A 26,038-nucleotide genomic window follows, 5' to 3' on the forward strand; every position below is an offset into this window, starting at 1 on the left:
CACATGGCATGCGTAATTTTAGCTGAGTTATTTCAGGCTCCTGTTCTGATCAGGGTTGAGCTGGCCCCACGCATGCTCCAGCCAGTGTTGCTCCAGAGTTGCCTGCTCCCAGGCCCCTTCCTAAGAGAGGGGGATGCAGACGAATCCACAAACTCATCCACTGTTGCTTTAACCCTTTGAGCCTGAAGGTTTCCTGATAACCAAGAGGTGTGCCCAGGATTAGCTAAGAGACCTTGACAAATAATACTCAGAGCCTGCAATCTCACACCTGTTCTCTCTCCAACCCCCTCACCAGCCTCCACAGTAGAGACAAGAGTGGCACCTTTAGCCAGGTGCTTCCTCAGCTTGGTGCCAGTGGCCAGTCCCGGTGTTGAAACCTGAGGCCGGCAGAGAGGATCCTCCCACCTTGGCTCAGCCCTTAGAAGCTGAGTTCAGCTGGAAAGAATTCCACCTGTCTCTGGCAATTCAGAATGGCAGGCAGCTTTAGTTTTTCCCAGCTGAAAATTGAAGCGCAGAGTGGTTCGTCATTGAACCTTCTCAACCCCTCACAGCGCCAGTTATGACAGCTTCTTTATATATTGAACATCTAGTACAAATACAGGCCCTTTGAAATAGTACCTGGACTTGAGATATGAAACCTTTTTTTGTCGTTTCATATAGCTCAGGCTAGCCTTTGGGTTCAACTATGTATGTACTGGAATCCACGGGCCTTGAATTCTTAATTCTCCTGCCTCCACTTCCCAAGTGCTGGGATTGCAGGCGTTCGTCACCATGCCTGACCTGGACTTTCGTTTTCTTTCAACAAGGAATTGACTGTATTTCCAGATTTATGAATCCCCAGCCCTGAGTTCTAATCCTTGGTTGCCACTGTAGCAGAGAAAGAATATAGAGAAGTCAAGTGTAATCCCAAACTCATACCTGCAATCCCAGCACTCAGGAGGCTGAGACAGGAGGATTGCCACAAGTTCACTAGGCTATCTATTGAGCCCCTGTCTCAAAATAACAAAAGATGGGGAAATACATTTAAAAAGCCCTGAAGAATAGTTTGTGTGTTGAAAATAGGCATTTCTCCATCCTCTTTTCTTCAAGACTCATAGAGCATAGCTGAAAATAGAACACTCCAGCAGTGAGAGGAAGCGTGTTGAATGAGAGCTAGCACAGTCCCAGGCTCTGTGCCTCATCCTCATACGTCATATGTTCTCTGCTTACAGAATTCAAAGAGTGCCCAGGGTCTGGCCGGTCTTCGAAACCTTGGGAATACAGTAAGTTCCTCCCAACTCACTCTTTTCCTTCTGAGGCTCTCCCACACTCTCCTGACTGGGATAATCCCATAGAGTCTCCTCCAGGCTTTAGCTAACTTCCTATCCCATATAGGCAATTGGGAAGGGCACGGGCCCTTCCTGGCTGGTGTTTCAGTGAATTGCTGGGCTCTGTCTCACCCGCCCCCAGCAGGAAGCAGTGCTAAAAGGAAGTTGCCCTTGTCACTGCCAGCTTGCTGCTCTCCTGGACCTTCCTCCTGGTTCCCATCATTTCCACCCACTCCTGACCAATGTGCCCCACCCTTTTGTACACCTCAATAGGAAATAACCAATTATATGGCCTTTTCCCATAGTGGGGACTTGCCTCATACCTCCCTGCCTTCACTCAGAAAACAGGAACCTGGAGCTGACAGAGTTCAGTTTTGGGTAGATGAAACAGAACCTTTAGTTGTAAGTGATAGAGAGGTGCAGGGTTAGGGTCTTTACTCCGCCACAGTGTTAGTCAGCTTTCCCTATGATAAATGCATGAGAGAAAGCAACTTAAAAAGACGGTAAGTTTATTGGGCTCAGTTTGGGAGGTTTTAGTTCATGGCTTGCTTATTGGCTCTGTTGGTTTGGGCTTGTGACAAGGCAGACATGTGTAGCAAAGCCATTCAACTTGTGGGCAGGGTGCAAGAGAGAGAAAAGAAGAGATTGGGGAATTGCAGGCCTCTTCAGGGCAAGCCCCCATACCTGAAGGCCTCCCACTCTGCCTCATGTCTTTAAGCTGCTACCACATGCTAATAGTGCCATTAGCTGAGAATACATGGCTTATAAAAACCCTAGAACTGTGCACGCCCACTAATTGCCAGATGATCTTTTAGTGCTTCATGAACTCAATTCTTCAGTGCCTGAGCAACACCCGAGAGTTGAGAGATTACTGCCTCCAGAGGCTGTACATGCGGGACCTCGGCCACACCAGCAGCGCGCACACAGCCCTCATGGAAGGTGAGCAGCTCCGTGTGGGCGTGGTCCTGCTCCCCTTCCCAGCTCTTCTGCTCCACCAGGCTGGACTGACCACTGTGTTGTGGACACACCCCCAACCCTTTGGTTTTCTTTCTTTGCCTGTTCTTGGTTGGGACTGGACTTTCAGACTCTGCTGTTTGAGACACGGCCTTGCTGTGTAACCCTGATTGGAGCCGTGCTCATAACTCTCCTGTTGCAGCTTCCCAGGTGTTGGGATTACAGGTGTACAGTGTCGTGCCTGACGCCAGTTTCAGTGTGCCATCTTGTTGGTCGGTTGGTTGATCCTTGGGCTGCTTGGTTGGTTGTCCTGGGTTTTGTGTTTGTTTGTTTGTTTGTTTGTTTGTTTGTTTGTTTGTTTGTTGAGACAGAGTTTCATGTAGCCCAAGCTGGCTTTGAGCACCTGATCCTCCTACCTTAACTTGGGATCACAGGTGTGCACTATAAAAAAAAGTGCTTACTGCTCTTTCAGAGGACCAGAGTTTGGTTCCCAGAACCCACGTCAGACAGCTTACAGTAACCTGTAACTTCAGGGGATCTAGCACTCTCTCTGGCCTCCTTGGCAACTTACAAGCATGCACATAGAACCTACACACATACACACTTTAAAATAAAATCACTTTTTAAAAAAGAATATCTCATCTGGTCAGTGCTGGCGCACGCCTTTAATTCCAGAATTCAGGGAGGCAGAGGCAGGTGGATCTCTGAGTTCTAGGCCAACTTGGTCTACAAAGCCAGTTCCAGGACAGCCAAGGCTACACAAAGGAACCCTATCTTGAAAAAAAAAAAAAAAGAAAGAAAAATAAATGTCTCACCCGTGCCCCACCATCTCGCTGATCACTCTTCCAACAGAGTTTGCAAAACTAATCCAGACCATTTGGACATCATCCCCCAATGATGTGGTGAGCCCATCTGAGTTCAAGACCCAGATTCAGAGATATGCTCCACGCTTCGTTGGCTATAAGTAAGGGCTGCTGGCATGCGTGGCCTCCCCAAAGGGGGTGGCAGCACAAACAGGGTCTTGGTAGGTGCCAGTCACTCACTTGCCTTGGGTTCAGTCAGCAGGATGCTCAGGAATTCCTTCGCTTCCTCCTGGATGGCCTCCACAATGAGGTGAACCGGGTGACAGTGAGGCCTAAGGCCAGCCCTGAGAACCTTGATCATCTCCCGTAAGTAAGAGGAGGAAAAATGCTGTAAAGTGAGGTCTTTGTGAATGGGACATTTGCTTCTTTGAGAGTGATGAATTGGGGGAAATCCAATTTACTTTAGTTTGTTTGTTTGGTTGGTTGGTTGGTTGGTTGGTTGGTTGGTTGGTTGGTTGGTTTTTCAAGACAGGTTTTTTTCTGTGCAGCCTTGGCTGTCCCAGACTCACTTTGTAGACCAGGCTGGCCTTGAACTCGCAGAGATCTGCCTGCCTCTGCCTGCCTGAGTGCTGGGATTAAAGGCATATGCCACCAAACCAGCTTGTTGTTGTTTTTGAATGTGGGCTTTTTATTTTGGTAGTATGTGTCTGTGTCACCGGGGATCATACCAGGGCCTCATAAGTGATGAGCAAGCATTCTGTCTCCACTTTACACCCTCTAGATTGCTTTTGAAGATTAAAAGGTTGAAGTCAGGCATTGTGGCACACACCTGTAGTCCTAGAATTCAAAAGGCTGAGGTAGGAAAGATTATGGATTTGAGACCAGGCTGGGCTAATCCTGTCTCAAGAAAACCATGGCTTGGGAGGTACAGCTCAGTGGAGGATTGTGTGAAGAACAGGAGCGAGGCCAGGGATTCCATGCCCGGCACCACAGAAAGTCATACATATAAATACATGAAGACCCTCCTTGACAGCCCTTTAAGCCTACCAGGGTTGAGCTCTGACCCAGCTGTCTTCCTGTCTGTGGTCCCCAGTGACGATGAAAAAGGGCGACAAATGTGGAGGAAGTATCTTGAGAGGGAAGACAGTCGGATTGGGGGTAAGTAAATAGACAAGAAAATGCCTGCTTCGGCTGTTACCTGCTTTTGCTTAAGAACACCAGGGGTCATTTTTCCAGGGAACCCTGCCTCTGCCTGTGGCCCACAAAGCTAAGGGAAGAGTGGGTGGGAAAAGGAAGACAAGCATTCAGTGCATTCCTCACGCCCTGGCTTTCTCTCCCCAGATCTCTTTGTAGGGCAGCTAAAGAGCTCCCTAACATGCACCGACTGTGGCTACTGCTCCACAGTCTTCGATCCCTTCTGGGACCTCTCACTGCCCATTGCAAAGGTACGCCCTGCTGTAACCCCGGGGTCAGCTTCCCTCTTGGGGCTTTGCAAGGTTGTGACCGAGACCTGGACCTTTTTTCTCTGCAGAGAGGTTATCCTGAGGTGACGTTAATGGACTGTATGAGGCTCTTCACCAAAGAGGACGTGTTGGATGGGGATGAGAAGCCAGTAAGTCACTCCTCAGTGACTGAAGAGCCACCTTCATGATGTGTGGCTGTCTCACTGCCTCAGGCCCAGAGTTCTTTCTAGCCCCTTTGACTTTGTCTTTCAGACATGCTGCCGCTGCCGAGCCAGAAAACGATGTATAAAGAAGTTCTCTGTCCAGAGGTTCCCAAAGATCTTGGTGCTCCGTATCCTTAACCCCCAGGGTGGGGACCTGACTTTTTTGGGGGGAACCAAAAGGGGAAGGAAGGAGAGTAGGGAAAAAGCAGAATAGACATTCTTGCTTCCTGAGAAGACCTGCGTCTCCCAAGGACTCCCTTCCTGCTTTCTGTCCTTGACTTCCGGCAATCACAGACCTGAAGCGGTTCTCAGAATCCAGGATACGAACCAGCAAGCTCACAACATTTGTGAATTTCCCACTAAGAGACCTGGACTTGAGAGAATTTGCTTCAGAAAACACCAGTGAGTACCCTTCAACAGGAGGGAATAGTGAAAGTGAGAGGCAAAGTGGCAGGAAACTAGCCAATTAGGAAAAAAGCGGGAAGTAGTGAGGTAGAGCAGCAGGTAAAGGTGATGATGGCCTGAGGTTGGTCCCCCAAACCCACACAAAAGTGAGAATTAACTCCTTTATGTTGTCCCTCTGTCCTACACACACACACACACACACACACACACACACACACACACACAAAATGAGTAAATTAAATTTTAAAGTTTTGTTTTTTAAGTAGAATGGATTTTTTGAGGGGAAAAAAAAAAGGTTAGGGAATAAAAGGGAGGAAGGGAAGGAGCGTGGGGACAGGAACACCTCCAGGGTTTGACACCTGTGTTCCCTCCTCAGACCATGCTGTTTACAACCTTTATGCTGTGTCCAATCACTCCGGAACCACCATGGGAGGCCATTATACAGCCTACTGCCGAAGTCCGGTAACAGGCGAATGGCACACTTTTAATGACTCCAGGTGAGATGCGATCCAGGCGGGGCCCCTGGATAGCAAACACCTCACAGAGCTTCCATCGTGAATGGACAGAAAGCTGGGGCCCAAAGCTACATCATATACAATTCTGCGCTGCCCTGTCTTTGGCTGTCAAGAATGGGTACGGTAGCACACAACTGTAACTAAACACCTGAGAGGTGATGGCAGGAGGGTCAGGAGTTCAAGGTCATCCTCAGCTACTTAGCAAGTTTGAGTTATATGAAACCCTGTCTCAAAAAAAGGGTAGCACTGAAGAAACGGCTTGGTGGTTAAGAGCTCTTACCACTATTTTGGAGAACAGGAGTTCATTGCCATTGGCCACCTTGGACACCTGCATGTGTGTGTTCAAGTTCTCCTATTTAAAAATAATAAAACACCTCAAGGACAGGGGCAGAGGTTAACTTGACATAGAAGTTAGATACTTCCTCAGCCTCAGCTACTGGGCTCTGTGTTGTCCTGTCCCGCCCTGTGCCCCGTGCCCATTCCCCCTGCCCCTCTTCCCCCCACCTTCCTTGACAGGCTCTGACTTTTCCCTGATCTTTCCACAGTGTCACACCCATGCCGTCCAGCCAAGTGCGCACCAGCGACGCCTATTTGCTCTTCTATGAACTAGCCAGTCCACCCTCCCGTATGTAGCATTGAGGAGCTACAGCCCTTCCCTCTTCCCTGTGGTGGCCCCACGTCCTAAGTTTTTAAAAAATTCAGAAAAAAAAAAAAAAAACACCACAAAAAAACCAACAACAAAGTCCTGACAAGTAAGAGAAAAATAAAAGTAAAATAAAGCTGCCGAGCAGAAGTTGATAACAGCCTGGTCAGGGTCTGGAGCAAGGAGGCAGGAGCCCCTGAGCCACGGCCTGTCGGGAGCGACGGACTGATGTAGAGACAGAGTCAGCAGTGTTCCTCGGCTCCTCGGCTTCTCTTGTTTGCATTTTTAAGCCTGTGGTTTTTTGTTGTTGTTTGTTTGTTTTTTGTTTTTTTGTTTTTTGTTTTTTCCTGTGTGTAATAACAACTATGGGGAGAAGATCGTCAGTCCACCTGCTGCCCCGGCCAGCTCCACGCCTTCTGGGAGGACAGCGCCATCTGGAGCCTGCTGGTAGCATCGCTGCTGGATGGAGCTAGGGAGGAGCCTGCTCAGAGTCCCCCTTAACCCCACCCCAACCCTGGACCTGCTCACCAGTCCAGAGAGGAAACACCATGAGCCAAGAGCCCTCTTAACGCTGCTAAGTCCAAGGGTACAGATGAGGGGGACATCTTTGAAAAAAGCTGGTTTGGGTTTTCAAACACCCAAGGGTTTTTTTGTTTTTTTGTTTTTGTTTTGTTTGTTTAAATTAACTGTAACGAATGTATTCTGACTGGAGATGCCGTCCTTCACACCTCTTCACAGCTGGGACATTGGGCTGGCCCTCTGTTTTTGTTTTTGTTGTTGGGGTTTTTGTTCTCTCTCTCTTTTACTTCTCCAAATACAACTTTTCTAATGCTAGCCCCCTGTGGTGCTAGGTGGGTGTTGGCCAGGCCCTCACGTAGTCACATTAGACCTGGGATCTAAAGTTTTCTGTTCTGAAAGGGTTCCTTTTTTTTTTTTTTTGTTTTTTTTCTTTCCCCTTTTTTTTTTATTTTTTTTTATATTTTGGATGGAATCTAGTTGCCTCCAAGAATTGTGCCTTATAGCATTTGGGGACCAGGGGGTAACTTCCCCTTCCTGAGAAATCCCTCAGCTGCTGCCCTTTATCCCCGTGCCATGTTGAAAGCCAGGTGGGGAAATGGAGTCCTGCCCTTAGCCCCTGGTTTGTTGTACATTGCAGTGGTGAAGAGGGGGATGGGTAAAGGATATTTCTTAAGATAGTGTAACAAGTTCTTCCTGCTGCCCTATTACCCACCCGAGTCTACTCCTCAGCTGTTTGAAGGACAGCACAGGCCCTTTGTCCCGGTAGCTCCCTTTAATTTATTCTTCTCTTGCCCTTATCCCCAAGCTTCCTGCCACCTGTCCCCTCAGAGTCTTTAGACAAAGGCCCTCTGGACTGAGCTTCTCAGGGACACCCATGCCACCCCTTACCCCCTCTTGGTATCAGTCTTTGGTCCTACCCTGGAAGCCTGAGCCTGGATGTATGGGAATGTCTTGTATGATTGCCTCAGGCTTGATTTCGCCCTGACATTAGACAAAACTCCATGTTGTCCCAAGAGCCAAGCTGTTCATCACTAAGGCATTTTGCACTGTGCATTTTGCACATCCCACAGGTGGGCCAGGCTTATGCCCTCAAAACCTGGAGAGCTTGAGTGTTCCCAGGACGAGGCACCTGAGAAAGACAACCTGAGTTTACCTGGCCTGATACCCTTCTCTAGGGAAGACCTGTGAACCTGAGCCCAAGGGCTGGTGTCCACTTGTTTACTGTGTAAGCAAGAGTAGAGAGTCTGATGTACAGCGGAGCCTTGTACTGAATAAATAGCTTTGAGAAAGAAGCTGCTGGCGTGACAGTCTTGATTTGGGAGGGGCTTAAATCTGGAAGTGCTCCCAGCTTGGAGAGGGCAGCGCAGATCTCAGCCTCAGCCTGAAGTGCTGCAGTCTAGAAACTTACCCACTTGTTAAAACTTTTCACTTCTTTTTAAATTTAAGTAGTATTTCAGATGCCATATTCCACATCTGGATTCTCAGATTGAGTTTGTCCTTGTGTTTTATTCTTTGGGCCAAAATGCTTAGAGATGAGGCATAGCACACTTCCAAAGACCTCAGCAGCCTCTTCCAAGGACATGACCCTACAAGGGCAAGGTCTAAACATCCGGGGACACATGCCTGGCGGTAACTCTTTACATTTATTGGGGGAAGAGGTGCATGTGCGTCCCTGTGAAGGTCAGAGGGCAACATGCGAGAGCCAGTTTTCTCCTGCCACCTTGAAGGTCCCAGGGATCAAGCAGGCCATCAGGCTTTGGGACAAGTGCGTTTACTTGCTAAGCCACCTGAATATCTAACTCCCTTTTTAAAATGCAATCGCTGTAGCCCAGGCTGGCCTTAAACTCACAGAAATCCTCCTGCTGTAGCCTTACAAAGTATAGAGGTTACAGGATGAGCCACCACACCTGGCTTATGTTTCTGTGAAAGAACTGATCTGTGTAGACCAGACCGTCAGGATTCTTCCTAGCTGCCTTTCACTGCTCTGGGCACCAAAAGGACAGTCTTATCTAGCCGTCCTTGTGGCACAAGTACCTGCTGTCACATGGGGCCTGTGTGTTACTGTGCCGTCCACCTCATGAAGGAAGACAACTTTCTAACCTGGGAAGCTTATGAGGGTGGGAAAGAAAGATAAGCTTTCTTATTCTGACACAAGATCTCATAGCCCATGTGTCCTCGAGCTGGCTAAGGCCTAGGATGAGCTAAGCGCATACCTCCAGCTTCTCCTCCTGCAGGGGCTAGGGATTCCTGCAGGGCTGTGTGCCCTCACCATCCTATTTTAGTTGGTACTGGAAATTGAACCCAGGGCCTCTGGTGTGCTAGGCTGGGGCTCTCCCCAGCAAACCACATGAGCAGCATAAGAAGGAAGATGTAAACAAACCCTGTGACTTCTCTCTGAGGGACTTGGACTCCCCTGTCCACTCCAGGAATGGCAGGGCCGGCCCAGGATGAGCTCTCTCAAAGCCACAGGTGAATAGGATTCGCTTCTAAAGAGAAATGGGCTTGCAGTCAGGTTGATGGTGCCTGGTTTTTCAGTGGTGATAGAAGCCACCCCGTGCATTTTGTTCTCCAGAGGACAGATAGCAACAAACCAGGGACTCAGTCAAGCCCTTGCCCTTGCTGGCAGCTTTCCTTTCTGTTTAGCCATCTCATTCCCATGGCAACAGTCCCCAGTACTGCTGCAAACCCCAAACACAAGCAGGTCTATCACTGCATTTCTTTGTGATCTGCTTCGCCTCCTAGCAACTTGGATTATTTCACCCGTCCTTAGCTGGTGTTCCCGCAGGCGCTCCCTGAGAGGAGGTGCTGCCTTTGCTGCTGTGACCTTGAAAAGGTGCCTCTCCTCTGCAGGCCTCCAGGCCTCATCCAACTGAAGGTCTCTGCTCAGGTATTTTCATCCTAAGTCATTTTTTTCTTCCAAGTACACATTTGAATTGGGACTCATACACACATGGTTTCCTGGCCCAGCTTAGGGGTTTGGGGTTTGTTTGTTTACATCTACTTATTCTAGGAGGACAGTGTGTGTACACTGTATTGTGTGCATGGAACTTTTTTGAGAGCTCCCTTCTTCCACCATGTCAGTTTCAGGAATCAAATTCAAGCCATGGGTTTTGTAGCATGTGCTCTTACCGAAGCAATAACAAATGCAGGGACAGATCTTATATTGGGGATTTGGTACAGTACTAGCCAGTTCTCCAGCCTCAGAATTAACTTTTGATTGACCAATGCTTAGCCCAATTCTTTTTTTTTTTTTTTTTTTTTTTTTTTTTTTTTTTTTGAATGTTTAGAGTTGGGACCTTAGAGGCCACCTCATCCGTCCTGTCGTTGACAGTAAGGGTACTGAGGACTCAAGATCCATCAACTGCTACACCACCTCGATGTGCCAGCATGGATCCCACCTAGTTCTTGTACCATCTGAAGCCTTTTGGCCTTTTGGTTTAATTGATGACAGCATTTGGCCCGACTCTTGGCAGAATTTTCCTACTCTATCAGGAACTGAACGGAACAGCCATGTAACGTGCACACAGGCCCGGCAGCCAAGCCAGCATGATCTAGCTGAGCCCTGTCTAGCTGAGCTGGACACTTCCAAGGGTCCCTACCCTTCAACTCTCGTGGACACAAACAACCACCTGTGTGGGTTGCAAAGGGCAGGAGGAGGTGGCCAGCAATTGCAGCTCAAGATGACTTAACCTCTCGAAACCCAGTTTCCTGTCTCTAAGCCGATTGTGATAACACCAACTCATCATGAGGCCGGTTAGAAAGTGTGGCACACAGCAGGTTCTCATTGCTGTGGCCAACTATCTGACAAGCAGCAGCTTGCGGCCAGAGAGGTGCTCAGTGGACACTTAACGGCATGCACTGCAAAATCCCGTGGGCCAGAGTTCAGCCCCCACAGTGGAAGAACAGAGCTGGCTCTTGAAAGCCGACCTGTGACTTCCTCACTCACACCTGCATGTGTACTCATGTGAAGAGACACACACGTCTTTTACTGGATAATATTACTACCTAATTATGCACTATTAGAGAAGAATGCAGTCTTTTATTAGAACTGTGTTGGCATGATAGTTCAGCAAGTAAGGGCCCTTGCCACGGAGCCTGGCAACTTAAATTCAATCCCTGGAATCCAGGGAGAGACACTCTTCTGGTCTCCATAGGCATCTGCACGTACGTGGTGCAGTCACATACACATATACCTAAATAAAAGACCATGTCTCAAACAAACAAAAAGTTAAAAAGAAAGAAGATGCAATGGCTTCTGGGATAGCCACCTCCTTCGTAGATTACACGGGTTACCCTCAGGACCTTACAGATGCTTTTCGAGTGGTCTTCATTCCTCTGGTGTCAATGTTGTCCCTAGCCTTGGCTTCAGATAGGTATATGGGTGCCTTTTGGAAGCGCCCCAGGCTGTGGCCAGGTCATCTGACCCATCCACAGAGCCAAGTTCAAGTCCCTTGCCTGCCAGAAGACTCATATCTCCAAGGGCAGCTTCACTAAGCCTAACATGGGTGAACTGGAAGACATGGTAGCTGAGACATGGCTGCTGATGGCTGTGGGGCTAGTCATGGTCCCCTGGACCAGTGATGAGCCCTATACACAGAGGGCTTCCATGGTGCTGTCCTATATCCTCCCCCCCCTCACTAAGTCACAGCTGTAATAAATCCTATCCGGTCTGAGTTGGGAGTGGAGAAGAGGAGTCTCTGAGCCCCACTTTGAAACTGCTCTTGCTAAGTCATGTGCTACTAAGGTGACAGTGACCAGCTCCATCATCCCACCTCATTGTTGCACTCATTTTGGGGTTCCTTAAAGCCTCTCTTTTCCAACCCCTCAACCCTAGATAAGAAAGAAGGTTAGTGGGGAGAGGAGGCGCAGATCCCTTTACTTCTCCTGGCTGGTCAGGGTCGATGGGTTCTGAGAGCCTACACCAATCTCCATCAACAGCAAACACAGCAAGCAGCCTCCTCCAAGCCACTGCATTTCTCTCCATCTGTCTTAGCAGCCATGATATCCTTCTCCAGGATCTCCAAACTGCCACACACCACATGCCACACTTTCTCTCTATCCCTCAGGGTCCTAGACCACGCCCCTCTTCATGCTGCAAGAGTCAGGCTGTTCCTAGCTGGCAAAGACCCTACCCTGCAGGAGGCAATTATCAGCTGTGGACAAACAAAAACATATTTACATAAGTGAGTTTTTAAAGAAATCAAAACTTCCATTACACTTCATCACCCAGCCAAGCCTGATACCTGCAGCCTCCAGTGAATAGTCACATCCAGGGGTTCAGCCCCCCAAACGCACCATGCGCACATTCATCGCGGACCAGTGCAGCCAGTCTGTGGGTTCTAGTCCATTCTCTCTCAATCTCTCTCTCTCTCTCTCTCCCTTCTCCCCTATTTTGAGGGTTTCTCTGTGTAGCCTTGGCTGTCCTGGAGTTCACTCTGTAGACTAGGCCTGGCCCCAAACTCACAGAGATCTGCCTGCCTCTGCTTCCCAAGTGCTGGGATTAAAAGTGTGCTTTACCATGCTCAGCTATTCCAAACTCTTTCCATAGCTAGGGATACTACTCAGTGTGGTCCAACGAGAGAATAGGCAAAGACTTGCGGCCAAAGAATGCCTCTCATAATCTCTTCAAGACACTTGTCCCTACAGCTACCAAAGATGGCCTTCCCTAAAGACCAGCGCTGCTGGGCTCCATGAAAAGAGTCCAAGAAGAAGAAGGCAGGCCTCAGAGAGGGCAGAGGGAGAACTTGGACAAAGGCTTCTTTCCTGAGTACAGAGACTCAGGATCACAGGATCTTAGGATCATGGATCTGTCTGCCCCTCCTAGGATCTGTCTGGTCTCCTAATTTGGCTTTACCCCCTCATAGGTTGTATCCCAAACAAAACACATGCTCTGTTTTAATGCATCTCTTTATTTTTCAGCTGTCTGACCTTGGGGAAGTTACTTAACATCTCAGAACCTTAATACCGTCTTTTGTAAAATGGTTATGCTATCTCACTGAGTTATGCACAAAAGGAGAAGAAGAAAAAATATATATGTAAGGCCTCTTCCCCGGGGCCTGAAGCATCACAGACATTATACATTGCTAGGGATATGAAGTTATCTCCAGTCTCTCAGCCCTTCCTGTCACTGTGATGAAACAAGACAGACTGGCAGTCCCTTGCCTTTCTCCCTGGAACAGCTGTGCCAGGCTGGGATGGGACACACCTTTTTACTCCACAACAGCAACCAGGACCAACAGCCAGACTCCACATCCAACCTGCCCACTAGGTCAGGCACCCTCTCCCACCTGTCCTTCCTCCTGCAGGCTTGAGGACCCGGACGGTGGGGCCAACCCCTCAATCTCACGCCATGCCTCCTGTGCTTTTTCCCTCGTTCTTGTAACATAGATGATGGATATAACGGGGGCCTCTCCCAGGCAGATGTGAAAACTCACTATCAACAGCAGGGAGAATGAGGCAAGAGGATGGCTTCAAGGTTGAGGCTAGCTTCAACAGAGAGAGAGAGACCCTGTCTCAAAACAAAACAGCAACAATAATACAACAACAACAAAATAGAGTTGAAGCTGTTCAGTCCGTAGAGTACTGACATAACATGCACAAAGGGTTCAGCCCCTGCACCAGGGGGAATAGACAGGCTCAGGAGCTCCAGGTCCTACTGAGGAAATGGCTTAATGGGTAAAACACTTACTGCTCAGATGTTCAGCACTCACGGAAATGCTGTGAGTGCCAGTCAGGTGTGGCGGCCCCATCTGTGATCCCTGGAGTAGGCTGGACAAGTTTGCTGGACAAACAGAATCAAGCAATCTCTGGGTTCAAGTGAGAGACGTTGATATATAATTGTGTATGTGCGTGTGTGTGTGTGTACACAAAAATGTTCACAGCCATTCTTGCCTATATAAAAAGTTCAAAGCTATCCTGGACAATATGAGACTATCTCACAAACAAACAAAAAGCCAGGGGTGAAGGAGCAGCTTCTTCCGAGAGTTCAGGTTTAGCTAATATTTGCCACTCAGATGAGGAGAAGTGGTGGGCTGCTAACCCTGTGACCCTTAGAAGACAGCCCTGCCTAGTGTGCTTGCTACCCTGCCTGTCTCTCTTCACCTGAGGTGCCAGCCAAGGCCTGCCCTGCAGCCATGATCTCCACCCGCAGTTGCCCAGGAGCTCCTTCCATACCTTGGGTGAGGAGGAGGGGCATGGCAACTCCCCTAACCATAGTCCACAGAGCACCCCACTCTCTCTGCTGGTGTCCACAGCCACTGCCTGTGCCTTTAAGGACTGCTGCTCAGTGCCAGGGTCTTGACCTCAGCATCCTCAGCTGAGTTGGATTAAGGACCATTCCGTGCCTTTTATAAATTCCTTCTCGCCTCAGTTCCCTCCCCCATGTGGAGACAGAGTAGCCTGGAGCCCCAACCATTCTGCCAAAGGCAACCAGAGAACTGGTCTCTCCTGACAGCCTTGTCCCTCTGAGAGCAAAGGTCACTTTTTTGATAAGTGACTTGTGACCAGGAAGAGGACTCTCAGGGGTCTTGAGCTGTCACAGGATCTCCAGATAGCCATGCAGAATCTTAAGCCATGAAGGACTATTCCGATGTCGTCCTCTGTCCGGAAGCAACTGAGTTGAGCAAGGTAAGACCCACATGGAACTCACCTTCCAAAATCCCATGTCCCCAGTGAAGCTGCCTGTCCCAGCTCATAAGCCTCCGCCTTCCATTCCAGACAGAGTTCTGCAATCCCGTTTTCGACCCTGAAGCAGGGCCTTCTTGCCCTCCACCAGCCTTACAGAAAGATGCCAGCAGCAGCCACCAAACTCCCTGGCATGGTAACTAACCATCAGGGGTTGCTTGGCCATAGAGGGAGCCCAGGAACTAAGGCGGGAGGGATGCCCCAGGCAGGGTTGCCACTCAGACGTCCACTGTGTCCTTGCAGGACAGCATCTCCGGGGGCTTCAACCAGACTGCCACTTCTCCTGGCTCTGCATCCTGCTGCTCAGCGGCCTGCTGCTCCTGCTGCTGGGGCTGCTGGTGGCTGTCATCCTGGCTCGTAAGGGCTTGGGAGGGCTTTCCATGCAGAGCCTGAGTTATTCAGCCAAACCCCTGGGACCTGCTCCTCTAAATGTACACTGTTCTATCCTCCTGCCCTCAGAGTTGCAGGCTACAACCCTCCCCAGGACTACCGAGAGCCCACTGCCCAACCGGGGTCTCGCCCCCATGGGCAGCATTCCCAGCGCCACCCCTAACATCAACACTACCATCCTCACCACCTCCCCAGCAACCACAGGGCAGCAGGAGGCAGCCTTGAACCCTACACGCCAGACCAGTGAGTCCTAAGGGCACTCTCTGGAGAAAGCCTAAGATGGCAGTGGGGAGGAAAAGCTTGGAAAAGGAACCTTGCATGTGGGGGAAAGGCCTCTCTCCTAGTGACCTCTGAGCTCTTGCCTCCATCTCCTGCAGCCTGTGGAGGCCTCCTTCCTGGTCCAAGAGGTTTCTTCAGCAGCCCCAACTACCCAGACCTTTACCCACCCCACAGCCACTGTGTCTGGCATATCCAGGTAGCCACAGGCCAGACGATACAGCTCAAAATTCAAGCCCTCAGCATAGAAAGCGTATTCTCCTGTCTTTTCGATCGCTTGGAAATTATCCCAGAGCCTGCTGGCCCTCTCCTCAGGTGGGTCCCTCTGCCTAAAGGGGATCCCACTTGTCTAAAGGGTAGAGAAACTAGAAGCTGAAGCAAAAATGTGGACTAGAAGAAAATTAACAGAATTGACCTCTGGTGCCTCCCTTGCCAGTACCCTGTTGTGTGGCCTAGGAAAAGTTGCTTGCCTCTCTGATCTGTTTCTTACCTGAGTTCAGAGATTCCATCACCCCTACCTGGCTTTCCACAGGGTGTGTGGCAAAACGCCTCCTGCCACACTGAACACCAACACCAGCCGCCTTCGTGTGTCCTTCGTCTCTGACAATGATGTGGAAGGGTCTGGTTTCCAGGCCTGGTACCAAGCTGTGGCCCCTGGACATTGTAAGTGACTTCGCCCCATGTCCCCAGCTACTTCCCCTTCAGCCACTCCTGGAACTGGCAAAAGGGGATGGAAATGCCAGGGGGGTTCTGACTCCAGATGCTTTGTGCCCTTCTCCAGGGAGCTGTGCCCACAATGAGTTCCGCTGTGACCTGCTCCTCTGCCTGAAGCATGACTTAGTATGTGATGGTATTACCAACTGTGCCGACGGCAGCGATGAGACCAACTGCAGTGCTGAGACCGTGGGTACGGGCCCAGCGACAGACAGGACAGGCACATCTTCAGGCTTCTGTCCCAGGTTCAGGCTGCGATCCCCTGCTCTGACCCAAAATGTTCTTGCCTGGCCACCCATGTGCCGTTTGGCTTCTCTACAGGATGTGGAGGGAACCTGACTGGGCCCCACGGGGTGTTCTCTTCTCCCAACTACCCACAGCAGTATCCTAATCATCAGGTAAGTGCAGTGGCCTTGGGAACTGGTGTGGGACCCAGGAGACACCAAGAGCACCTGGGAACAGTATGCCAGGCAATGTATTTGGTAAAAACAGTTTATGCAGGCCAGAAAAAGACCTTGGTAAGCACCAACTGTATACCAGGTATTTCAGGTGTGCTGGGTAAACACATGTTTCTGAGACCAAACAATTTGAAAAGGCACTTATTTATAAAGAGACAAGGCCTCACTCTGCAGCCCATGCTGATCTTGTGACTGGTGAGAATCCTCCTGCCCCAGCTTCCTGGGTGCTTGGACTATAGGTATGTGCCACCATGCCAGGCCTGGGGTTTTGTTTTGAGACAGGGTGATCTCACTATGTAGCCGTGGCTGGCCTGGAGCTCACATAGATCCACCTGCTTCTGCCTGGAACTACAGGTGTGCACTACCCCTTCCTCCCCTACCCCACACCTGCTGGGATTTTTTTGTTTTGTTTTTCTGTTTCTCCATGCTGAGGGTCAACCCCAGGGTCTTGTGCATGCCAGACAAGCTCTTTACATCCATCCCTGAACCTTGGCCTCTAGAGACACTCTCTGTATGTAGCTCAGGAGGCTGCTATGAAACTTGACATAGAGCTTGAGCTCACCTTGACTCTGCTTCCAAGCACTGGGATTACAGGGGTAAGCCACTATGCCTGATTGACCCTTCCTATTTTAAGAGGCACCAATGATGGAAGGTGAGGTAGGAAACAGCCACTCACACCCTGCCTGGTCTGCTCTGGGCAAAGAAGACCCCTGTGTGTCCAGGCTGGAGGAGGTGAAGGTCCCTGTGAGTTCTCTCATGGATATCCTCCCCCAGCTTTGCACATGGCACATCTCGGTGCCCGTGGGATACGGCATAGGACTACAGTTCCACAACTTCAGCCTGGAGGCACAGGCTGAGTGCAAGTTTGACTACGTGGAGGTGTATGAAGTTGGCGGTTCAGGGGCCTTCAGCCTCCTGGGCAGGTATTAATCAGGACAAGAGTGGTGGGCAACCCATCCCCCAGCCAGCAGGCCAGGGTCCCCATGCTAGGTTCAAGTGAATCTCCAGCTTCACTGTCTTCAGCTGCTCTATAAATCAGAGCTCCCTTCACTGGCATCCTGAATCAGCATGTGCTCTCCCTCCCCATGGTGGGCCTTCACTTCTGCTGTTGCTTTAGCCCTATTCTTCCCACCTGTAATGACCTTTGCCTTCCCCTCTCTTCCCTGACTCTCCTCATCTCAGAGTGCCTCAAGTTTAAGAAGTCATCTCCTACTTTTTGTAACAAATAGCATGTGCCTCCTTCCCCCTAAGCCCCAAGAATTAGCAATCTTGTTCCCCGGAACCCCTGACATGGCCAAGAACCTAGCTCAGAGCCTCCAGGGCTGGCCAGTGGCCTGTGCCCAGGATATTTTTCTGCACTGGGCAGGTTCTGTGGAGCAGAGCCACCACCCCACCTCAGCTCCTCGCAGCACCAGCTGGCTGTAATCTTCAAGACGGATCTTGGTATCAGCAGTGGGGGCTTCTATGCCACCTACCAGGCCATCAACACTACAGAGAGTAGGTGCCCCTGGACAGGTAGGGGTGAGCAACAGAGGCTCCTCCGAGGAACATTAAGGGGAACCCTCAAGGGCAGTGGGTACATGCATGTCCTAGGGCATTGTCATGCTCCTGTATCTACAGACCTTTGTGGGCCCAGAGAGTTCTGCCAGAATGGAGGGTGTGGGGACCTGCAATGGATGTGTGACTTGTGGAGAGGCTGTGCAAATGACAGCAATGACAATTGCAGCAGCCACTTGTTCCCACAACCAGGTAAGGAGCCTTACCCTGAGCAAGTTGTGCTGGCCAGAACAGGCTGCTTCCTCTACCACACTTTTCTCACCTCCCTTTCCTTCCTCCTGAATAAATTCATGGCTGGGCCTCTCTCTTCTCATCCTGGGACCACTTCACAGAGTCTTGGCGAGACTCTCTGCTGGTGGCGACATTGTACACTAGTGTCATCTGAAAGGGACATGGGAATGTGGCAGTCAGTGGTAGGGATTGAGACTTAATCTACATTGTCAGAGTCCTTCTCCACAGCCCACTTCACAGATCACATGAGAGAAGTGGTCCCCAGAGGGGCCTTACCTGATGCACAGGGTGACAGACGCAGGCTCCTTGGGGTGCATGAAACCCTTCTGTGGCAGCCTCTTAGGATACTCAGGATGGAAGTCCATAGGACCCATGTGGAAACAGTGACCCAGAGCCAGATAGTGTCTTGTCCCGTACAGTGACACAGCCTCCCTCCCACCCCACCCCCTTTCAGAGCTGGCCTGTGAACCTGTCCAGGTGGAGATGTGCTTTGGGTTAAGCTACAGTAACACAGCCTTCCCTAACATCTGGATGGGCCCGGCCACCCAGGCAGAGGTGGTAGACATCCTCAGAGGCTACAAGGTGCGGGGACAGAGAGGAGGGAGGCCACAGGAAGGGGTGGGTGCGCGGGGACCAGACACCTGAGGGCTGTCTCTTCCTCCCACAGAGTCTGACAAGGCTACCCTGCTACCAGAATTTCCGGAGGTTCCTTTGCGGGCTGCTTGTACCCTACTGCACCCCACTGGGCACTATTCTACCCCCTTGCCGCTCTGTCTGCCAGGAGGCAGAGCAACAGTGCCAGTCGAGCCTGGCGCTACTGGGCACCCCCTGGCCCTTCAACTGCAACAGGCTGCCTGAGGCAGCTAGCCTGGAAGCTTGTTCCCAGCCCTGACCTGAAGCCAGCCCCGCCCTCCATCTGCCCATCCTCCTCTACCTACATGGGTGCTGCGCAGGCAGAAAACAGAGGGAAGAGGGACAGACATGGGACTCTGCGCATCCTCTCTGGTGCTTCCCAGGGAGGAGGAGGACCAGCTCCAGCCCTGATGGGACTACCACATCTTCCCTGTCCCTCTGTGCTCTTACCTGCCCAGACAGCCTTAGGCGGTGGCCAGGCTCCATACGGGGACATTGGACGGCCTAGCCGACTTCCTACCCAAGTCTCTGACCCTGATTCCCTGTCTTCTGCCTCCCCCCTTTCCATTTGAGTATTTAAGTTCACTGTCACCTGACCTTCAGCGTTTTCATTTTGTCAACAAAGCTGTACTGAGAGCCACTGGAGTGGTGGGAACCTAATCTAAGCCTGGCGGTCCAGCTGGCTCTCATTCATCCCACCCCCACACGCCAGTCTCGACCTTGGTCTCTACGACTGACCCATCCTTCCCTTCCTCCAGCTCCTGGGGACTGGAGCCCTAAGTGTCTGCCTCACAGTTCAGCTTCCCTGTAATGCAGGCTCAAGTCTCCCTCCTCCTCCTTTCTCCACACCCCCTTCAACCCCACAACTTTGGCCGGCCGCCGGGCGACACCACGAGTTATTTCCCTGCTATTTCCCAGCCCCGGAGCTCTTGGCCCCTGAACAACTGGTTTCCTCTAGGAGTCTGGGAGGAGCAAGGGAGCCGGCAAGGAGCAGCCAGAAGCTGGGAGTCAGTCAGCAAAGGCAGGGGCTGCCTAGTCGGGGTAGGAGTGGGAGCAGGGCCAGCTGGAGGGTCTGAAGAAGCCATTCAGAGCGAGCAGCTGGGGGAGCTGGGGAGCCTGGAGGGGGTGAGTCTGGCAGAGGAGGAAGATGGGTGGGGGAGGGGACTGTGGGAAAGCTCGGGCGCCAGCTAGGGGGCAAGGTGGGGGTGGCTTGTTTCTCCTTTCCCAGTTCTTGCTCTGGGGCACCTCCGTCTTCATCCTGTCTCACTGCGCTCGGCCCCTGAGGCATGTTTGTGGGCGGGGAGCTGCCGGGTTACACCTGGGTGGGGCGCGAGGTGGGTCTCAAGATTGGGGGTTTCAAATCTAGTCCTGCCCAGCCTACAGACTCCAAGAGGATCCTGGCGTCTGGGTCTTCGCAGTCACCACCATGAGGTCACTTCTTGCCCTGCTGCTTCTGGGGCTGGTGTCAGGCTCTCCTCCACTGGATGACAACAAGATCCCCAGCCTGTGTCCCGGGCAGCCCGGCCTTCCAGGCACACCAGGTCACCATGGCAGCCAAGGCCTGCCTGGCCGCGATGGCCGCGATGGCCGCGACGGTGCCCCCGGAGCTCCGGGCGAGAAAGGCGAGGGCGGGAGGCCGGGTAAGAAGTCATCCTCGCTGCAGTGCATGGGGACGTCCTACTGAGCACCGGCGGCCGCTCTGGTAGATTCTTTAGGGTTCCAGGGTCCCACCAGGGGGCGCTACTCTCCCCATTCCAGTTGGCCGGGGGCGGGGGGCGAGATGGGCTGCGGGTTGGAGAGGGTGAGTCAGCCTCAGAGAGGCAGAAACCCTGATCCCTCTACTCTCAGCCCTTCAGATCTGCTCCCGGCAGGAGGCAATAGCCAGGGAGGCTGGGAGGCTTAGATAGTCAATGGAGTCTACCCTCCTGCACTCGGCTGTAGCTCATGATTTCTCCCCCTCCCCTCTCTACCCCGTGCAGGACTGCCCGGGCCACGTGGGGAGCCCGGGCCGCGTGGAGAGGCAGGTCCGGTGGGGGCTATGGGGCCTGCTGGAGAGTGCTCGGTGCCCCCTCGGTCAGCCTTCAGTGCCAAGCGCTCGGAGAGCCGGGTGCCTCCGCCGGCCGACACACCCCTGCCGTTCGACCGCGTGCTGCTGAATGAGCAGGGCCACTACGATGCCACCACGGGCAAGTTCACCTGCCAAGTGCCTGGCGTCTACTACTTCGCCGTCCACGCCACCGTCTACCGGGCCAGCCTGCAGTTCGACCTTGTCAAAAATGGCCAGTCCATCGCCTCTTTCTTCCAGTTTTTCGGGGGGTGGCCCAAGCCAGCCTCGCTCTCAGGGGGGGCTATGGTAAGGCTGGAACCTGAGGACCAGGTGTGGGTGCAGGTGGGCGTGGGTGATTACATTGGCATCTATGCCAGCATCAAGACAGACAGCACCTTCTCTGGATTTCTCGTCTATTCTGACTGGCACAGCTCCCCAGTCTTTGCTTAAAATACAGTGAACTGGGAGCTGGCACTTGCTCCTAGAAGAGGGCATGACACTGACAGGCGCACACCAGGAGGGCTGGCCCCCTGGACTATTGTGAGTGACTAGGGAAGAGAGAGAACCACCCCCGGTCCCACTGCTATCGAGGAAAGGAGACAGGCTGTCTGAGGTCAAGTTGGGCAGCTGAGGTCAAGATGAGCTGGGTTTCTGCCCGGGACGTTAGAATGTGCTAGGCTGGCAACTGTGGGATCCTGGCCCAGGATTCCAAGGTGGGATACTCCCTTCCTAGTACTGTGCCCCCTCTAGGTCCTTGCCTCCACCTCTCCTGCTCCCAGGGCCAGACTTTTTCTCAGAGGTCACTTAATAAACCTAAAAACCTCCCACTGGCTTCTGCCTTTCTTCTGAGGATCCACAGCAGGAGGGTTCCTGGGTTGGACGGAGACTTGAGGCAGAGATACAGGCAAGCAGAGCTAGAATATTGGCTCCACAGGCACCCAGTTATGTAGATGCTGAGCAGGGTTGCCTGAGTGGGGGTTGCCCTTCTGATTTAGGGCTATGACCACCTAGAAAGAGAGACACATTTTTCTAATTCAGAGATGCGAAACCAACTGAGAGCTTCCACTGTATGGTATAAAAAAAAAAAAAAAAAAAAAAAACCCCACAGAATTTTTATCATGGCTGCCCTCATTGCCTGCCAGATAGTGGATAAAGATACCTGCTTTCTTAGATAACTGAAAAGCAATTGGGGTCACCCCCACCCAGAGACAAGTAGTTCCAACGATGACCACAAGGGGGAGACGAAGCTCCAGACTGCAACAACGGTTTAAGGTCGGAGCTTCTAAGGTGGTTAGGGGAAAGGATATTAAAGTCTGCACAAAGAACTCCAGATGGGAGTGGAAGAAAAGGAGGTCCTTGGCCCCCAGCCCAGGAAGTTTATCTTCCCTAATAAAATGTTTATCCTCCACATTAAACAGAGACTGGAAGGAGCCAGGCTTCGCCCTTCTCAGCCCCTGGGGTGTGGGGGAGTGGGGTGCAAGCCCTGCCACAGGCCTCGGATCCTAAAATGGAGAACTTGTCTCCACTGTGATGGCACAGCTTGGGTGGGCCAAGCCATAAAGTCTGAGGCTGGCCACAGGCCCCTTGAGAGCTCACCTCCTGTCACACTCAGCTTAGCAAGCTCAGACTAATGACTAACAAACATACCGAGGTTTGCTAACACCAATTGCTCAACCTCCCAAAGCAGAGTGGAGGGACCTCACCTCCTTCAGGACCCTGCCTCCCCTCCCTCATCCAGAAGACAGTCTCAGACACTGTGCTTCTACATGTAACATAAAATTATGGGGGTGTGCCCCTAATTTCCTGCTAGCCCTGGGAGGGCAGCTGTATCAAAGGACTCTAGGCTTCCTGTGTTTCCTGCATAGGCCTCTAGGCTCCAGCTCACAACTCTAGCAAAGGGTCCCACACTCCTGCCCATCACAGTACCAGGCCCTGTACCAAGACACAAAAAATGACAAGGACCACACAGGGTGTGGTAGCACACGCCTTTAATCCTAGCAGAGGCAAACTTAGGTGGACCTCTGTGAGTTCAAGGCCAGCCTTATTTACAGAGTTCCTCGACAGCCAGGGCTACACAGAAAAACCCTGTTTCAAAAAAGAAAAAAAAAAAAAAACACCAAAAAACTAACAAACCAAAACCAAAAAGCAAACACCAGCTCCTCCAGGACTCAAAGGGCAGACTGGCCTCTAGGCAGCAGGCTCTGCTGTGCCCTCCTGGAAAGAGTGGCACCAACAGGAACACAGGAAGAGCTGGCTACAGGGACAAGTTCACATTCCGATCACAAGCATTTAAGAGAAGGCTGCTCCAGAAGGGTGATGGCAGGGCTGGTCAGAAGGGTGAGCATGAAGCAGCCAGGCTTGCTGGGGGCTTTCCTTTCTGCATCGCCAGCCACCCAATCCCCACCCCCAGAGCTCAGCAATCCACTCTTTACTCTAGCCAGTCTCAAAAGACCCTGAGGGAAAAGCAAGCTGACCACCTGCTGGCACCTGCAAGGACCACACAGTTAGAGCTGTCAACAGAACTTTATTAATAGAAATTGGGCAGGCTGACCTAACAGAGCTGCATGACCCCTGAGGCCTGGCCCTTTGTTTGGACCCTAGTGAAATGTGCAGAATGCCCTCCCAATGCCAGGGAGAGCCCAGGAGGAATGCCATGTTTTATGCCATGTTGGGAATGAGTAGAGATCTGGTTATTTCTTCTGAGGATCCCCATGGTGCTGGGGTGCCTGAGGGTAAATGGTCCCAAAGCCAGGTGTAGCTGCACCCCTATACCCAGGTATAAACTCTTGACCCCAAGTTGGGAGTCTTTAAAAGACAATGACAGGCAGAAGTGGATCTAAGGGCACCTTCGGGATTCCATTCCCAGACCCACCAGGGCAGAGGCTCTGGCTGAACATAAAGGTTCAAGATCATTCCAAAACAAGAAGAAAAAAAAAAAAAAAAAAGAAAAGAAAAAAAAAAAAATCAAGATCACTCCAAGGCCCATGAGTTGCCAAAATCCTCAAATGACACTAATGTGGTGTGGCCTAGGGGGAAAGGACCAAAGACTCCAACAGAAAAGCCAGAAGCAGAGAAAGATAGCCCCAGAGGCAGGCATCTGGGTGGGCCCTGGGCAGGCTGCGGAAGAGCCCAATACAGAGTCTCAGGGCCTTTGCATAGTGACATACTCACCACCCTCAGCATCACGGGTCCCCCCACAGGGTTCAGAAAAAAATTGTTAACCCTGTCCCGCCCAGACTGGAGTCTTCAGAGCATTCCAGCTACATGTCCCGGATATATGGCTTGAGGCTTGGCAGAGTCGCTGTCGGGGCGAAGAAGACTCAGGCCAAATCCCAGAGGCAAAGTGTTGATGCTGTCCTAGCCTGTGGGGGGCCGAGGGCGGGCGGGCAGGGAGGGAGTCTTCAGAGGTAGACATTAAGGGTCTGCAGGATGCCGCGGCGGCAGAGCGGGCAGTTGCGGTGGTAGACAGGGTGGCGCATGAGGATCTCCGTGCAGGCCTGGCACAGGCACAGGTGCCGGCAGGGTAGAAGTAGCACGGTCTTGCTCTGGTCCTGGCAGATAACACACTTCTTCCGCTCCTCTTGCTCCTTCAGCAACTTCCACGGGTCCTGCCCAGCTGTAGGCTCATCCTCATTGAGACTCTCCCGGCTTCTAGCAGGTTCTGTTCTGATGTTCCTGACCTCCTCTTCTGCTTCAGGGAAAGGATTCTGTCCCTGGGCCCTGGCTGTGAACACCCTCCTGGGGCCACCTTGAGGGGCCCCAGGTGCTCCTCCCCTATTCGGCCAGCTGGCCAGCTGTAGACATCGGCTCCAAATCCTGCGCCAGGCCTCTAGACCCAGTGCAAGGCGAGGCATCCGTACAACATCCTCTCGGAGCCGGTGGTAGGTTGGGCGGGCAAGAAGCTGGTTGAGAGTTCGGGTGGCCAGCCTCAAGGTGAGGTCTGGGTGCAACACAGCCAAAGTCACTGCCAGCACACAAGCCAGCAGCGCCAAACCAGTGAGGTGGAAAAGCAGGAAGCTGGCCAGGAGACGGACAGCTGAGGCCAACAGCTCCAGTACCAGTTGGCAGGGGGTCCACAGGAGAATGGCCATGGCCACAGCACTGCTGGAAATGTGAGCCAGGAAAGCAGCCACCACGTCTGTCATCCTCCACAGAGGCCCCATCACGGCATCCCACAGGGCCAGCGCCAGGGAGAAGAAGTTCTGAGTGCTGATGAGGCAGATGTTAACCAGACTGTTGATCACGTAGGCCACCAGGCTCATGGCAATGGCACAGATGTCACAGGCCTGGCGCAGCAAAGCATGGCCATTGGAGACCATGTTCAGGATGCCCCTGTTCAGTATTTCCCGGCTCCTCAGAGCTCCATGAGAGGCCAGGTGTCCCAGTAGCTTTAAGCTCTCCAAGCCAGAGCAGCAGCTATAGACAAGAGTACACAAGGCCTGTAATCCTCCGAAGGTAAATCGGACCAATGCTTCAACCAAGGCCACCAAAGAAAGTAGGACTCCTCGACCCAAGTGCAGAAGACTAGTCAGCACTGTATGTGGCAGGTTGTAGACGAAGGCCAAAAGCCAGGCCAAGGTAGCCAGGAGGGAGGACACGAGCAGGAAGTTGAGATCCAACACCAAGGTCAGCAAGTCCAGCACCAGGCCCACCCCATTCACGACCAGGTACACAGCCTCCATGATAGGGGGCTGTGGAGTTCAGAACACAGGAAAGCCTGGCTCCTCAGTGAAGACGGTGTCAAGGTTGCCAATAGTGTTGAAAGTTCGGGGTTAACGTGGGAGGAATGTGAATGTCTAACCAAGGGAGAACCAAGGTCTAAAGAAATGGGTTGGAAGGAAGACCTTTAGAAGAGGGAAAGGAGTCCCGGTTTGGAAGGCGGGCTGTTTGGGAGCGGAGAGGAGGAACATCTCTAAAGTGACAGGGAGCCCGGACTCGTGGAAGTACCTCAGCTTTAGAAGCCTGGAGCTGGAAACAAGGCCGGACAACGGGTCGGACCGGGAGAAGACCGGGAAGGATGGGACGGGATCGTGTAGGGCCGGGCCGGGGCCGGGTGGGGGAGGCGCAGGCTGGGCGTGGGCTCGCGGTCCAGCCACGCAGGTGCCCCTGTCCCCGCCCGGCCCCTGTCCTCCCGCTCGCGGCAATTGGCACCCAAAGGGAGAGCGGGACAGGGAGTCAGCCTCGGCAAACCCCAGGCGCGGCCTCGACTCCACTGGGCGCCGCCATCTTGTGAGCAA

The 26,038-nt window shown here is 52.1% G+C and overlaps 4 protein-coding genes across 8 annotated transcripts in view; 3 read left to right on the forward strand and 1 right to left on the reverse strand.

Moving 5' to 3' along the window:
- The window catches only part of Usp2 (ubiquitin specific peptidase 2), a 28,698-nt gene extending 20,594 nt beyond the window's left edge, over positions 1–8,104 (forward strand). For 2 of the 3 annotated variants that reach the window (XM_055622216.1, XM_055622217.1), the window contains 11 exons: positions 1,212–1,262; positions 2,123–2,246; positions 3,114–3,225; positions 3,320–3,430; positions 4,158–4,222; positions 4,406–4,509; positions 4,596–4,676; positions 4,780–4,858; positions 5,025–5,132; positions 5,512–5,632; positions 6,196–8,104. In XM_055622216.1, the coding sequence (XP_055478191.1) occupies positions 1,212–1,262; positions 2,123–2,246; positions 3,114–3,225; positions 3,320–3,430; positions 4,158–4,222; positions 4,406–4,509; positions 4,596–4,676; positions 4,780–4,858; positions 5,025–5,132; positions 5,512–5,632; positions 6,196–6,283 (1,044 nt within the window). In that variant the 3' untranslated portion in view covers positions 6,284–8,104. Of the gene's footprint in view, positions 1–1,211; positions 1,263–2,122; positions 2,247–3,113; positions 3,226–3,319; positions 3,431–4,097; positions 4,223–4,405; positions 4,510–4,595; positions 4,677–4,779; positions 4,859–5,024; positions 5,133–5,511; positions 5,633–6,195 lie in introns of all 3 variants that reach the window. The other variant, XM_055622215.1, reaches the window with a different exon arrangement.
- A 6,251-nt stretch (positions 8,105–14,355) lies between these two features.
- On the forward strand, positions 14,356–19,205 carry Mfrp (membrane frizzled-related protein). Its single transcript, XM_055622280.1, has 13 exons — positions 14,356–14,438; positions 14,529–14,631; positions 14,739–14,852; positions 14,955–15,128; positions 15,263–15,476; positions 15,694–15,824; positions 15,943–16,068; positions 16,197–16,273; positions 17,108–17,256; positions 17,700–17,848; positions 17,954–18,082; positions 18,576–18,703; positions 18,789–19,205. Exons 1-13 carry the CDS (start codon positions 14,385–14,387, stop codon positions 19,011–19,013), a joined length of 1,773 nt encoding a protein of 590 aa, XP_055478255.1. The 5' UTR covers positions 14,356–14,384; the 3' UTR covers positions 19,014–19,205.
- A 483-nt stretch (positions 19,206–19,688) lies between these two features.
- On the forward strand, positions 19,689–21,864 carry C1qtnf5 (C1q and TNF related 5). Of its 3 annotated transcripts, none has more exons than XM_055622049.1 (3): positions 19,689–19,879; positions 20,131–20,394; positions 20,734–21,864. In XM_055622049.1, the coding sequence occupies exons 2-3, from the start codon at positions 20,181–20,183 to the stop codon at positions 21,249–21,251; spliced, it is 732 nt and encodes a 243-aa protein (XP_055478024.1). In that variant the 5' UTR covers positions 19,689–19,879; positions 20,131–20,180; the 3' UTR covers positions 21,252–21,864. The 3 variants fall into 3 exon arrangements, with proteins under 3 accessions (XP_055478024.1, XP_055478025.1, XP_055478026.1); XM_055622050.1 differs by having other exon boundaries at positions 20,138–20,394; XM_055622051.1 differs by lacking the exon at positions 19,689–19,879 and adding an exon at positions 19,982–20,038 and having other exon boundaries at positions 20,121–20,394.
- Positions 21,865–22,778: 914 nt separating this feature from the next.
- On the reverse strand, positions 22,779–25,589 carry Rnf26 (ring finger protein 26). The gene has a single exon (XM_055622319.1). The coding sequence runs from the start codon at positions 25,481–25,483 to the stop codon at positions 24,203–24,205; it is 1,281 nt and encodes a 426-aa protein (XP_055478294.1). The 5' UTR covers positions 25,484–25,589; the 3' UTR covers positions 22,779–24,202.
- Between the last annotated feature and the right edge of the window lie 449 nt (positions 25,590–26,038).

This window comes from Psammomys obesus, unplaced genomic scaffold, assembly GCF_907164565.1.
Source record: "Psammomys obesus unplaced genomic scaffold, mPsaObe1.curated_primary_1811, whole genome shotgun sequence".
In the NCBI taxonomy this organism is placed as follows: Eukaryota; Metazoa; Chordata; class Mammalia; order Rodentia; family Muridae; genus Psammomys; species Psammomys obesus.

Bases quoted from the DNA above. Each gene is read 5' to 3' on its own strand.
- Mfrp (XM_055622280.1), top strand. From the start codon at position 14,385: ATGAAGGACTATTCCGATGTCGTCCTCTGTCCGGAAGCAACTGAGTTG. The intron at 14,632-14,738 runs GTAACTAACCAT...GTGTCCTTGCAG, and splicing joins CCACCAAACTCCCTGGCATG to GACAGCATCTCCGGGGGCTT. The intron at 17,257-17,699 runs GTATTAATCAGG...TGCACTGGGCAG, and splicing joins GCCTTCAGCCTCCTGGGCAG to GTTCTGTGGAGCAGAGCCAC.
- C1qtnf5 (XM_055622049.1), top strand. From the start codon at position 20,181: ATGAGGTCACTTCTTGCCCTGCTGCTTCTGGGGCTGGTGTCAGGCTCT. The intron at 20,395-20,733 runs GTAAGAAGTCAT...TACCCCGTGCAG, and splicing joins AGGCGAGGGCGGGAGGCCGG to GACTGCCCGGGCCACGTGGG.
- Rnf26 (XM_055622319.1), bottom strand. From the start codon at position 25,483: ATGGAGGCTGTGTACCTGGTCGTGAATGGGGTGGGCCTGGTGCTGGAC.